This window comes from Atractosteus spatula, chromosome 14 (genome assembly GCF_055471065.1).
Source record: "Atractosteus spatula isolate fAtrSpa1 chromosome 14, fAtrSpa1.hap1, whole genome shotgun sequence".
In the NCBI taxonomy this organism is placed as follows: domain Eukaryota; kingdom Metazoa; phylum Chordata; class Actinopteri; order Semionotiformes; family Lepisosteidae; genus Atractosteus; species Atractosteus spatula.
This window is the reverse complement of record NC_142719.1, coordinates 10,793,873-10,807,799: the sequence shown is the minus strand read 5'-3', so window position 1 is coordinate 10,807,799 and position 13,927 is coordinate 10,793,873. Positions and strand designations below refer to the sequence as shown.

Here is a 13,927-nt window from a genome sequence, read left to right as displayed (position 1 = left end):
TACTATGCCACAGGGGAAATAAGACCTTTGACATTTAAAAATATGACATTTGTATATACTAGGTTTTCTCATTTGCATCAAGTATTATTCTTTTCATACCATTCCAATTCACGCAGCACGAGAGGGATGAACATTGCACACACCATCCTCCAAACTGTACCATCAGAGCTCTCCTCCCCAAGACCACAGAGCCTTAATGACAGTCAATATCAGATGGAGGAGTGAGACAACAATCACTGACAGCGCAGCAGGCTCACAGGAGCCGTGCTGCTGTTCAGCAAGTCAAGGACACACTGGTCACGTTAAGCCCAACCCAGATCTCACAGCACTCAGGCAAGGACCTTACGGTGAACAGCTGTTTGTTCCCAGTGCATTTTCTAGACAGCCCGCCTGGAGTTCAACACACGCTCCTCCGCAAAAAACAAAAATGGGCTTCTTTCTGATTCATTACTGAATTAAATCAAAACTTAAACCTGCCTTCCAAAAAGACATTACAAACCCTACTGTACCACAATGTTCTCCCTGATGAAAAAAACGCCACCAGGATCTGGGCATGTCACTTACAATTAGCAGGTTGGCTGAGTGCTTGATTTATTCTTTTTAATGCCTAAGCAGTTTTTCATTTGGAGTTATCAAAAATGACTTGGGAGAAGCATAAAGGCGGATGGTTCATTCTGATTTTCCAAGTCATCTAGCAGACCCTTTTATCCTCAGCGACTCGAAGAGACCAGAGGGCAAACTCCAACATCAACAACTGCTCCAGCAGAATCGCCAGCAGCCTGACTGCAGTTCGCAGACTCATCTGAAGGACAGAACATGAGAACATATGAAAGGCTACAAGCGAGAGGAGGCCCATGTATCCTGTTAGGTAGCATGGATTGACCTGAGGATTTTCTCCAGCTGTTTCTTGAAAGCACCTAGGGTATCGGCATCTTCAACATGGCTAAGTAGGTTGTTCCACATTGCCTCAATATTTCTGGTTTTAAATGCATTCCCCATATTGTCCATTTGTTGGAGGACATGGAGGTTCAAGATTAGAATTCCACAGAATGAATGGCAGGAACTAGATGTTGAACTGGACAGCATCTGGTAAGAAAACCTCAAGGTGCTAAAACAACTAGCTTCCATTATTCTGGAATCCATTTCTGCTCGAGTGGAAATTGTAGACTAAAGTAGTCAAAGCTATCGTGCAAATAGGAATGGGAGTGCACAATTTATAGATCTCCTTTCCATATTCAAACTAGGTTACTACTGCTTCCTTTAGAACAAGCACAAGAACAAGCAGTCCTCAAATTCATGTTTCCTTCAGCACTGGGAAGGGTGCAGTTCAGATGTCACATTAATCTACACCACCTTAATACTTTACTAAAGTAGTACAGAACTACACCAATCCTGGTCCCGTAAAACCACAATCTATCAGGGTTTCCTAGGTCACCCTCAGCCACCATTTTATAAAAACACAAGATTCAGCAATCAACTTATTCATTAAAGTTGCTAGTGGACAACTGTGGTCCTGGAAGGACACAGGGTGCTCATGTTTTCCCTTAGCATAATATTTAGACTTCTGCACTGAACAGACAACCGAGTGGTAAAGTGGTAAAGTATTCTGCCGGCAATATCACGTTGTCCTAGTAAACAATCTGGACTACCCCCCATCTCCACAGCTCTCCCATCCAAAATAATCCTTCTGCATTGCCTTACTGGGTAGGGGAGGAATTACCTATGAGGAAGGAAACCAAATATATTTTTCTTGACATATAAAAGATGTATAAAAGCGCTGGAGACTGGACCGGAGAAAACTAGACCCCTGGAGAGAGCTGCTGTATCAGGATGTGAAGATTTCTGCAGCACAGGAAACCTTCTGGGAGGTGGGGGAGTTTAGGGAGGGGAGGGGTAGGAAGAGATGGAGCAGCTGTCCCAAGACGCCAGATCTGCCCACCCATGAGAGTAGCAGAGGACACAAGCAGGACAGTTTGGTCCCACATTTTTACTGTCCTCCCCTCATTGTAAGCCCCCAGCCCCCATCACCCACTGCAATCTCCTCTCCAACATTATGTAAGAGTTCAGGGAAATGCACTAATCCTGCCCATGTTTCCCAAACAGATATTCTCTGAGGGATCGGGCCTTGGGGAAGGAGAGGACGCTGATCGGCAGTGACAATCGCTGAAGGCTGCTCTTGCTCCTGATGGCTCCGTCTAGCCTGTTTCTCGGTCTTTTCGGCTTTTGCTCCTGCTTCTCGTTTTCTCCTGCTCTCGTCTTCTGCTCTCAGAAACTCCAGGTTCACTCCCCCCAAAAAGCACCGAACGGAAAAAAGGGGGGGGGGGGGGGGTTCTCAGCTGAACACAGAAAAGAGTTGAAATGGGAAGAATTTAATCAGATTAAAGGAGAGACTGGATGCTTTGAAACAGCAAAGAGGAAACAGGCGGAGGGAGGGTGCTGTAGATGAGATATGGAAATCAACAGATTTGTGACCCAGTTGAATCTCGAATACATTCTGGTTTCTTAAAAATGGGTGAACTGGCCACGAGACAGTCCTTTTACTGGGCAGTGTCTTTTAAAGGGGGGTTTTAAAAACAACACTTTAAAACATGTCAAGGGCACAAAGGCATTTGGTCTGCGCCCATGTGGTTTTTTTCTTTATGTCCCTTCTCGACGAGCGGTTAAGAGGGTCACGCATAGCAAAACTGTCACAAGCTGGTGAGCCTTCCTCTCGCCTTGTGGACGTTTGATTCATGGTAAATTTGAATTCTTTGAAGCTGCCAAATGATAGCCAGGTTTATTTCACCTTGACCGAGTTTAATTCAATGACATAAGTCCCACCGCAAACAAACGGACGCCAACAGGACCTTTTTATTAATGATCCTGTGATGTTAGCAGAAGGATAAGAAGAAGGATACTGAAGCAGAACGATACTGCTGAAGGATACTGCAGGTTTCAGTTATGGAGATTTGTTACTAGCAAGTTTTGATCTCTCTGTTTCTTCGCTATTTGGGGGAACACAATTAACTATCACGGGGTAATTTCACAGAATACCAGCTGACTTTGATTTAAAACCGATGGGTGTTGGTCCGCACAATGAGGGAATATCATGGAGAGGATGTCTCCTCCTGCAAGCAGGCCTCCTGTACAACATTTTACACAAACCAGTGTCTTGCTGTGCAGTTTAAAGTTAACTTTGAATTCACAAAGATGCATAAGAACGAGAGATAAAGGTCTGGAATCAGTATTAACAGCTGTCGTGGGAACGACATTCACAGCTAAAATATCTTTCCATCTATTTTCGAATGACTTTATTCAGTACATGGTCACCGGGGAGCTGAAGCCTATCCCAGCAAGCAATGGGTGCCAGGCTTGCACCCTCGATACCCACAAACACAAACACGCACATCCTCACACCAGGGCCAATCTTCCTACAAGCCATTGAACCTACCAATATGTCTTTGGGCTGTGGGAGGAAACCAGAGCACCCAGAAGAAACCCTCACGAACATAGGGAGAACATGCAAACTCCACAAAGACAACACCTCTGGAATTGAACCCAGGCTTCCAGTGCTGCGCAACAGTAATTGCAAATGACTGCGCCACCATGCCACCCTAAGTAAATTCATCTAAACAATATGAAACATCATGTCTCATGTGCTGAAGGGTACACACAAGACTGAGGAAAAAGCAGTGTAAAAGCAGCTGGCTGTTAGTGGATATTTTATCCTGTTTTAATTATGCTTAATGTTGCTCACTTCTCACCATTCCATGACATGTTTCTAGTCAATGATGCCAGCATCTTTGGCAGCAAAGCTCTTATCCCGTTAGCACGTCAAGCTAAGGATTACACCTCTTTAACAGCAGCCTTCAACAATGTCAAAGAGTTCCAGAAGTACCCGTTCCATAACTACTGATCAGATTTGCCTGAAACAAGACGGGCTCAGATGTGCACAGCTACGTGATTCTATTCTGAATGCACTCACAGACAAATGTGTTTCTATTCACTGTACAGTAAGGCTTCATATCTTAAGTAGCCCCAAACCCTTCTCCATTCTTACAGCAACCACAGATTAAATCTTGCACAAAAAAAAAACTCAACTACTGTGTCTTTGCTTTTCAAAATCTCCTTCTAAATTCTCTCTCTGCCATTTCCCAAATTGATTTCACAATCCAGCTTTTCGCTTCTCCGTTTTCATGACCCCAGACAGACTCCCGCGCTGTCAGCGTTTCTGAACGAGCCGCCTAAGAAGGAAAAAAGTTCTTGCAAACATCTACGCTGCAATGCAACAGTCCTGAAGCTAAACTTCCCAAGATACAAAACCACATCTGCAGGAAGACCTCCTGTACATTTTAGACATTAAGTACACCAATCTCTACAAACTACACTTCTAAAACCTGGTGTTTCAAAGGTCAATCTCATGAACTTCTAAAAGGCAAATTTCCCTAACTGTATCTTTCTTATCTTGAAAGTACGGCCTTAATAAAGCTGAGATATCTGCAGGAACAGTCCTAGAATCAAAACCGTAAGCTTGAGAATGAAGCCCTGTATTTAGGAGAGAACATCACACACAAGGGAAAATTCCACAACCTAATTACAGATGCACTGTGCTACTTCCCTTCTTTGTGCGCATGCCTGACCTGAAGCTCAGATCCTGGAATGGACTTGCGTGATGCCTAGCTGAGATGCAGAGGCCTGTTGTAAGCTATTTATAAAGCTGTGTTATGTAAGAGACTGATGCAGAAGCCGCGGAAGCATTTTGCTGTGACCTACAGAACACACGCATCACCCTAATTCTGAACAGTGCATCATAAGCATCTAGAAAACAAACTATTTTTGTCTGCAGAAGTTGTTACTATAATAAAATAGGATATAGGCTTGAGAAATAGAATGATTTAGTAGGTAATAAAAGGCTTGAAATCCAAGACATAGGACATCAAAGATACATGTGAACATGAATAACTGGGAACAACATGACTGCTCTGGAAAATGACCTTTTCCAAATACACTCTGACGAGGCCAGATTTCTGGTCCAAAACTAGGGGCTGAAGGGGTCTGTAGGGGTTCAGATCCACTTGTCAAGTAAGTATGTTCACAAAGAACAGGAGACAAAATGAAGTGTAGAGACATTAGCAATGATTAATCGCTGCAGTGTCAGCACCCAGAACACACGGGTCTAAAAGACAGCGCAGAAAGATTCCACAAACTCTATCCACAGGAACCCCTGTGTTATTATCTGTGCACCTACAGAGCAGGAGGATACACACCAACTGAAAGAAGCAGCACAAGATTCAAAGCATAAATGGAAGACTAGACTGCACTGGGACAGACAAAATGCTGCCATTCACTGTCTTCATTTTTAATAGATCCATGGAGTGCAAATCCAACTTTTCCTTTACCTGAAAAACTTGAATAACATTCCCAATCAAGGGAAATATGCAAGGTTGGAGAGACCCACATAGCCAGTTGAGCAGGATGAGGCATGACCTACAACAGAAAGTCTAATTCAGAGTTATGACCTGGACATTTTCAAAGTTAGAAAACTCTAAACTAGGCACTGGATTAGGAGCACAGTGTTCATTAGACTCTACTTAATTCTCAGTGAATGCAGAATCAGAAACTGTGTGGCTGCAGTCCAGCTGAAAAGATGGTCGATTTATTAAGAGTTTTGTTAAATGAAGGATCTTCACTGACTGCAAAACAGTCCTGATTTGCCAAGGACACGTGCCTGAGGAAAATACAACAAAAAGCCCTAGTATCTGCCGGAGTGCCTTCAGGAGCACCGACAGTGGTAATGTGCCCTTATCTTTCAGTTTGGTTCAGACTCAGGGCTGAAGGGGACTTGGAGTAAATAATAAAGCTGCTGTACAAATGAGCAGCCCTGTGTGGTGGCCCAGGCCTCACATGCCCTGAGGCCTCAGAGGGAAGCACGTGTCACAGAGGGCTGGGGTGAAGTGTTTTTTCCATCCCACAAAAGGGGAAAAATTTACACACGTAGACCGATAACAACAACATCAACAACAACAACAACAACAACAACAATAAAAAAAAAGGCCGCGGCAACAGGGCCATCCGTTGCCGCACAGCTCCGCCGGCTTTTAATTGCTGTTGAGCCACAAACGCGCTCGTTTAAAGGTGCAAAAAGACATTAATGGCTGTTTGTGTCATCAGAGGTAATTAATATTCCTGTCACTGGGGGCCTCCCTAATCACCGCCACCGAGTCCTACGTGTACAAATCTGTCGCTGCCTCTGAGCAACTGTCAGGCTCTCTTCGCCCGCGCCGCCATTAATTTACATAAATTAAATTTGTCACAACTGCCGCTCATCTGAAGTGACACATTATAATGAGGCTTTCTTGGGACCAGGGAGAAAAGGAGGAGACTGTCAAGGTCATTCTTCGAGGAACACAAACAAACACCAGCCTGGGTCATAAAACCCTGAAAAGTTTGCTGGGGTGCGACCGTGGTAGGAAATTAAGTGTAATAAAGACACAATGGCCAGCCTGAGACCCTCCCCTCCGTTCAAGATACAAAGCAATATTGCTCATCAAGGCAATGCTGGTAAAAACTAAAGTACCAGCTATTCAGTTATGCAGTTCCATGAAAATTTTCACCACTGAATGTTATCAGAGCTTCACACAGGGATGATTTAGTTTATGAAAAAATGAAACAAACACCAAACCTTGGTGTTATTTATTCACTCGAACTCCCTTTACATATCACCCACAGGCTCAGATAACACTCAGTGGCAAAATATGTAAAAACTCTCTCAACTCTGAAAATCTGAAAGGGGGAGAATACTTTTTCAGAGAACTGTAAATGATCCTGGCGATTCTGGAAAAAAAACCAACAAATAAATATATGACTGTGTGGTTTATGAAGACAGAGTGAAGGAACTTAATCGTTTCAGTCTAATGGGAGATTTGAATATCTTCGAGATGTTAAGGGGCTAAATAAAGTTAATGCCAGTGATTTTTCAACTGCACAGAACAAAACTTAGGGGCCATGCTGGACACAGGGTGAGACTTCATCCATCCATCTTTTAATTGATTAATCTAATACAGGGCCACAGAGCAGCCAGAGCCTATCTTGGTGAGCAACAGGAGCAAGGCGGGATACATCCTGGACAAGACGACAGTCCATCGCATACACAAACACAGTCACGCACACACTCACACCAAGGCCAAGTTTACACAAGCCAATTAACCTTCCAGCATGTCTTTGGACTGTGAAGCCTGTGTGAGCCCATGGAAAACATGCAAACTCCACACAGACAGCACCCCAGAGCCCAAACACAGGGCCCCTGGACTGCGAGGGAACAATACTAACCACTCAATATAAGTAAAACCCATTCTGAACACAGTGAATTTTTACTGCATGGAATAAATTTCAAGGGCACACTATGGTGACAGATATGCTGGGAACCTTATTTTTTCTTATGTTTATAAGGTATAAACAGTACAACTATGGGATAAGTGACAATACCATGCAATTTGACAGTGATACAGAATGTAACCAATACATTTTTGTTCATGCATTCCCTACATACGCATCAGACTCTACATAGTTTCAGTTTTGCACCCTTGAACTTGCAGATTTCTAGGACACCACAAATATGTAAAGGGTCTAAAAAGTTTACTCTACTATCAACCTTTTGCCGTGGAACATGATTACATTTATTTTTTTAATTAAAAGATATATTTTTTTAACTGTTCACAATAAAAAGGTCCGTAACACTTTTCCCTTGTTAGGGTCTTATGAAGAGAACCACATCAGGGATGTGGAAAGCTGTGTTAGATAAAGGCAGACAGAACCCAATGCAGCTTCAAAATCTGACACAGGTGCAGAATCTGAAACTACAGAAGCCAGCACACCTACAGGATCTTACACCCCTACAGAAGCTGTCACAGCTGCAGAACATGACAATGTGACAGAACCTGACAAAGTGACAGGATCTGGCACAGCTGTGGATCCCCATACTACTAGAGAATGCAGAGCTGCTGCAGAATCAGACACCCGCGCATGTTTCATCTGTGACACGAAAACCTGTGGTATATCCTGAGTGGCTCAATTAGGAAAGGAGCTCATTCACAGTGCAGGCTGGACTCTGGACTCCACACACAGCTTGAGCCAGAGGTTCCCAGATGACAGCACTCAGTAACCCTTGCCTTGGTTCTCAGTACTTTTCTCTTGCCACTGGGAGCAGGTGCCCTGTGAGTCTGTGTTGAAGAACTGCACCACTCTTTCAACTGATGCCCGGTTTCCTGTAAAGCACAGTGCAACCCTGACAAAAACGTCTGCGTGGCCCTCGATCAACCTTTGCAAGCATGGATGTCACCGCTGATTAGCATCTGGCAGTTCCAAATTCCAAGGAAATAAAAAGAGACATCGGAGTCTTTTAATGTTGAAAATGTACAGTAACTGTTTAACTTGTCCTGCAGCTTGATCTCGGCAAGCCTCCCAGTCTAAGAAAGAGCAGGCCTGAGCCTGACCAACACTGAGACTGGAGGCCTCAGAGGAAAAGCAGGCTGTTTCTGGTGGACCAGTAACAGGATAAAACCACCAGCAGGAGGTGTCTTTCTTCAGACGACATGTTAACCAAAGTCTTGAAAATGGTGGTCTTAAAAGATTCTATAGCTGTTCTTAAGAACAGGGGAGTTTAACCCCGATGCTCTGGCTAAGTACAGCTCCAGATTTGTACAATCCAGCTTACCTAAAGCTCCCTGTTAATTCTACGCAATGTGTTACCTTTCACCTCATCTCCTGTGCAGTGGAGCTGCTGGTGCAGTATAGCTGCTGGGTATCCCCCAGATAGGTGTGGGAACCTTCCTGTGTGGTCCTAACTTCAGGTTCCTTTACAATAATAAGCACTAGACAACTGCAATAATTTTATTATAAGTATTTTTTCCAAAAAAACATAAAAGATCAAGATGATCAAAACCATACATTATGTCCCTACTGCTGTATGTCTTTTTCAACAACAGCCATAAATGATTATGACAGCTCTATACAGTACATGTATCCCTAGTGAAGGTGTTATGCTGGCAATATAACTGCTTTTAAATAAAGAGCCAAAAGAACTTTTCACTTTCATCCAACAGAAGTAAAGGAAAATCTGCTATGTCACCGAGCTTTTTTCTGCATTCTTACTGACAGCGAAGGAGGCATCCTGGCCAGAAACATGGCTGCTAGCTTGACCGGTCAGGGGGAGGACGCAAGCATACACACACTGCCTTCTGGGATCCCGGGGGTGTGGGCCGCCAGGCCTGCGTGGCTGAACACGCCTGGACAGCGGCATCCCGTGCAGCAGGGAGCGCGAGTTCCAGATGAAAAGGAGAGCGTCGGACGGGACGAGCAGCCCGCCTGGGGGGGGTTGCTAATTCCGCTTCTGAAGCACACTGCGGATGAGGAGGAGAGATGCCGGGAGGTGGGGGCAGGGCGCAGGGTCTGGGGACCTGCGATGGAGGAACGTAGGCTGTGGGCTGAAGCAGGGAGAGAGGAAAGGAAGGAGAATATTCTACCCCCCGGACACAACAAGATCCCAGAGTCCACTGGGGCGCAGGGGAGGAGTTTCCGCATGTGTGCCTAGACTAGAGTAACTGCATTGCACACTAAGACAGTAAAAGGGGCAGTAAAAGGACGAGACTCTTTTTCCTCGAGTCACCCGTTCGCTTCTTTATTTGACTCTTCGTTTCCAGAATATTCCGCAGTGGTGGATGGAGGGGTGCTGGCCACTAGAGTGATGGGGGGTGGTCAGGTTCGAAGGAAGCAGCCCCCTGTGAGGTGCGGAGCAGGGAGCAGGGAGTTTGCTGCTGGACCTGGGTGTTGCACTCCTTGCTGTGACTTGAGGAGAAGGGAGACATCTTCTGTCTTCCGTCTCCTATCACGTCACTCTTTAGGGCGTGAATTGGCCATCTTAACCGTGACACAGGAGATAGCTTCATCCAATTCTGGGTCATGGGAACACAAATACACGTGCTCACAGCAGGGCCAGTTTTTTACAGAAGCCAATTAACCTTCCGGCATTTCCTTAGACCGTGGGAGGAAAACCGGAGTACCTGGAGGAAACCCATGCGAACAAGGGAAGAACATACAAACTCCACACAGACAGCACCTCAGAAATTGAATCAATGCTAACCACTGTGCCTCTGTGCCCATGTCTTACATCCTACCTCTGGAAATCATTGTATGTATACAAATTAATTTCACCTGTATACCTTTTTCATTCTTCCCAAATTCCCCTCACTGACTTGTGGGAGACTGACGATAAAGCTTTGCACTGCCGGAGCTCATGCAGTCCCTCGACAGACTTCAAGAGGAGTTTCTCTGCAAGTAGAGAACTGCAGGAGGAATGTTTTCTGAACCTTCCCTGACGCCCATCCATTTGAAATGAGCCCAAAAGACACAACAACTGGGCAGCCTGCAGTGCAGTGTTGCCGATTACGAAAAAACTTGGGAGTAAAAAAACAAAACAAATAAATGCTTCACTCTTATCAGCAGGGGGCAGTGTGCAACACAGTCTCTGCACATCGTTCCGAAGACGGCGTCGTTCCAAAGAGCTCCTATCGGCAGATACTAGGGTCAGGCTTCATGAATCTTTGATCAAACTCTCCCGGTCTGTGCTGTGTGGGTGCGCAGAGTGGCTGGCAGCCTCATGGAATTTTTATGCCATTACATCACCTCCTCAGAAGAGCGGGAGAGGAGGCACAGCCCCCGCAGGTGGCCTTGCTCTGCCTGGTGCGTCAGCAGGCACAAGCCTCTCTATTTCACCTGGCTGCTTAATCCTTTCTCTGCTCCTGCCAGACTGCAGCTACCCTCACACACAGGCCTTGCCCTAGCTGAATCAGGCCTCGCTGTTGAAACATAAATATATATAAGGGTCTTGGAAATCCACGGCTGTCGAGACAAATCAAAGCTTTTTTCTGCATCGATTCACACCGTAGCCTTAACCATTTCAAAAACGGAATAGGGCAGAAGCCAAGCAGTGTGAAACTGAAGACCTGCACTATCTACAACCTTTCACTTTATTTTACTGGTGTTTAATCTGCCAATTTCTCTATGCTTTTTTAAAAATGTACAATAAGAAATATGTATTATGTATGTTTCTGGGGAGTTTATATCTTTTCCAAACAGAAATATTTCATTTCAGTTGCGTTCTTAAAATGCACATCACGTTTCTGTCAACTCCTAGCCATTTTCAATTCAAAGCTGGGATCAGTTCCTTTAAATTATCCAGACAAACCCATTTTTTTCCACCTTGATCTTCTGCATGCAAAGCTACACAAACATGAATGGAAGATGCGAGAGTAATTCAATATTTAATCGTTTTTTCTTCTGTCACTGGCGGATCAGCGAAATACGCAGCTCGGTCACAGTAGAGTGAATGTGTCACGTATAAGAAAACACTGTAGTTAACTGTACTCTGTTCTGCTACTGACATAGCACACTTTTGATTAACTCTTCCCAGTTTCTGTTGATCACTTCAAGGTCCAGTCAACATACAGCACTCCAGCAGGAATTTAATTTTCTATGTATTTCTCACTGTTCTGAATAGGAATGGCAATCTATCCTGCATGCCCCCAGTGTCTCAGAACTTCTTGGTAGATAACATGCTAGCCTGGTCACTGCCTGAGGTGCAGTTCAACCTGAAACGTTCTATTGCAGTACACTACATCGGCATGCCATGGTAAAACCCAGAATAAAGTGCTGTACACCACACAGAAATCACACTAAGACAGGTATGAGGAATCAAACGCCCGTCCAGGGAACTATGGGAAAGTTGAGGAAATGTAGAGTATCGGGATGGCGTAGCAAGGGGAAGCTGGCACAGTCCTACCTTCTGTGGGGTTGTGGCTCTCCCAGAAGATCTTCAGCAGGTCCTCGAAGCTGACAGCCTGTGGATCATACACCACGCGCACCACCTCAGTGTGCCCCGTCAGCCCTGCCAAACAGCAGACAGAAAGTAAAGCCCCTTTCCTCAGAATGCCCCGAACCGCATTTAAGATAAGATAAGATCACTTTATTGGCCACATACAATTTCTTGCATTAGGAATTCAACTTTTCACATACACCAACTTGCTCTCCACGAGACGCACAGAGGCAGGGAGAGAAGCTTAGGGTCAGAGCGCAGGGTCAGCCATTGTACAGCACCCCTGAAGCAGTTGGGGTTAAGGGCCTTGCTCAGGGGCCCAACGGAGTAGGATTCCTCAGCCGGCCGCGGGATACGAACCGGCAACCTTCCAGCCACAGGCGCGGATCCTTAGCCACAGAGCCACCACTCCACCCTTTCAGCACGTCTGCACCCGTGGGCAATTCTAGAGACATTAGTTTGTGTAGGTTATTTTTCTGAATGTGGAATAGCCAGTTCATATTTTTTATGTGCTTCTAGTTTTGAGATTGCCAACTGTTAATCAGCTATAACTGAGGCACTTTGTGTCTGCTCTGTGGTTTCCTATGATTCTGACATGTTTAACGAGGAAATCACTGTGCTTTAGGACACTTGGGACTTGGCAATGCTGCTGTGCACAACATGGCAAATTCAAATGATCTATGTAGCTTTACAGAGTGTTGTAAAGTACACGTTTAAACACTCAGAAACCACTGCAAAACTAAGGCAAACCCACACATGATAAAAGTGTAATAATCCTATGGTAAATTCACTAATGAAAGATTTCATATGGGTATCATCTAAGTAGATCTATCTCTGCTGTCATCCTTTATCAACCTTTGCTTATTTGCCCATACTTCTTTGTAACCTAAGCAGAAAAAAAGCAAAAGAGTAATATTTAAAATACCTTAGGGTTGAATGGGAGCAGATCTGCTGTTTCTAGAGGGAGAGGAGTGCCAAAAGCAAACAGGCACTGTGGGGGGCAGCCTCCTTGCTTAGGGCTGAAAGGACCCCTGTGTTCTGACAAGCTGCCCACGGGCATGCTCAGGGAAGAGCCTGCACAAGGTCAGCAGGGCAACACTCACACATGCCGACACACACTCCCACACAAACACACTGTACACACACCCACACCTACAGAGTAAGCTCTCAGACATACACCAGGAAGGCCTCCTGCTGCTTCCATCACACTGCTTCAAAGAGCCAGATACTGACTTGTGAGCAATCCTCTGCTGCTCTCCCTGACAAAATAAAAATTTAAACCACTTTTTTTTTTACTGGATTCCGTCAGGGGTTTTACAATCTCAAAAAGTGTAGCAAATTTCAGGATCTGCTAATAATTATTAAATCAAGACCTATTCTCAGCTTTGTGCTCTTCTATTGTTTGACAATCTGAAATAACATCTCTCAACTAGTGATGTTGCAAAGACAAATTACAGATCGGAGATTTGTTCCCATTTAAAAACTTCAATTGTGCCCCAAGAAGCCACACCAGTAAAGATGCCTATTTAGAAAACAGACTGAGCCCACAGAGCAGCGTTCACTGGTTTCATCCTGAAGTACTGACATCGCCTGACTGACTCGAAGCACAGCTCCGATGCTCAGGCTCGCCGAGTGAAAAACAAGCGAATAATCTGGAAAAATAACTTCTACCAGAAGCACTAATTGCGTCACCTCTCTACTACTCAAGAAACGAAATAATTCAGATCTGTCCATTCCCAATGGAGGCCACCAAATAACTACAATCAATTATTTATTTTAAATTAAGAAACAGCGTTTCCAAATGGATAGTATTTCTGCAGTCTATCAGTTCCAAACACAAGGCACACGTACTGTATATCCCATATATCAAGCTAGAAAGTGCAGACAGATTGGAGCAGACATGCCCTGCAGAATTTTAAAACCCCATTGAGGACAAGTTTTACATCAGACATTGATATTCCTCTTCATCCCCTTTTGGGATTAACAGATTAACACCATTAAGATTAAGTGCAAACGCAGCAATGAAGGGATAATCCACAACCGGTCACTTTTTGGAAGAGAGTTAGTCACCGTCTGTCA

The 13,927-nt window shown here is 44.7% G+C and overlaps 1 protein-coding gene across 3 annotated transcripts in view; it reads right to left on the bottom strand.

Moving 5' to 3' along the window:
- Positions 1-13,927, bottom strand: part of msrab (methionine sulfoxide reductase Ab) — a 51,468-nt gene that overhangs the window by 15,998 nt on the left and 21,543 nt on the right. For all 3 annotated transcript variants that reach the window (XM_088932141.1, XM_088932140.1, XM_088932139.1), the window contains one exon: positions 11,816-11,920. In XM_088932141.1, coding sequence (XP_088788267.1) covers positions 11,816-11,920 — 105 coding nt within the window. The remainder of the gene's footprint in view (positions 1-11,815; positions 11,921-13,927) is intronic.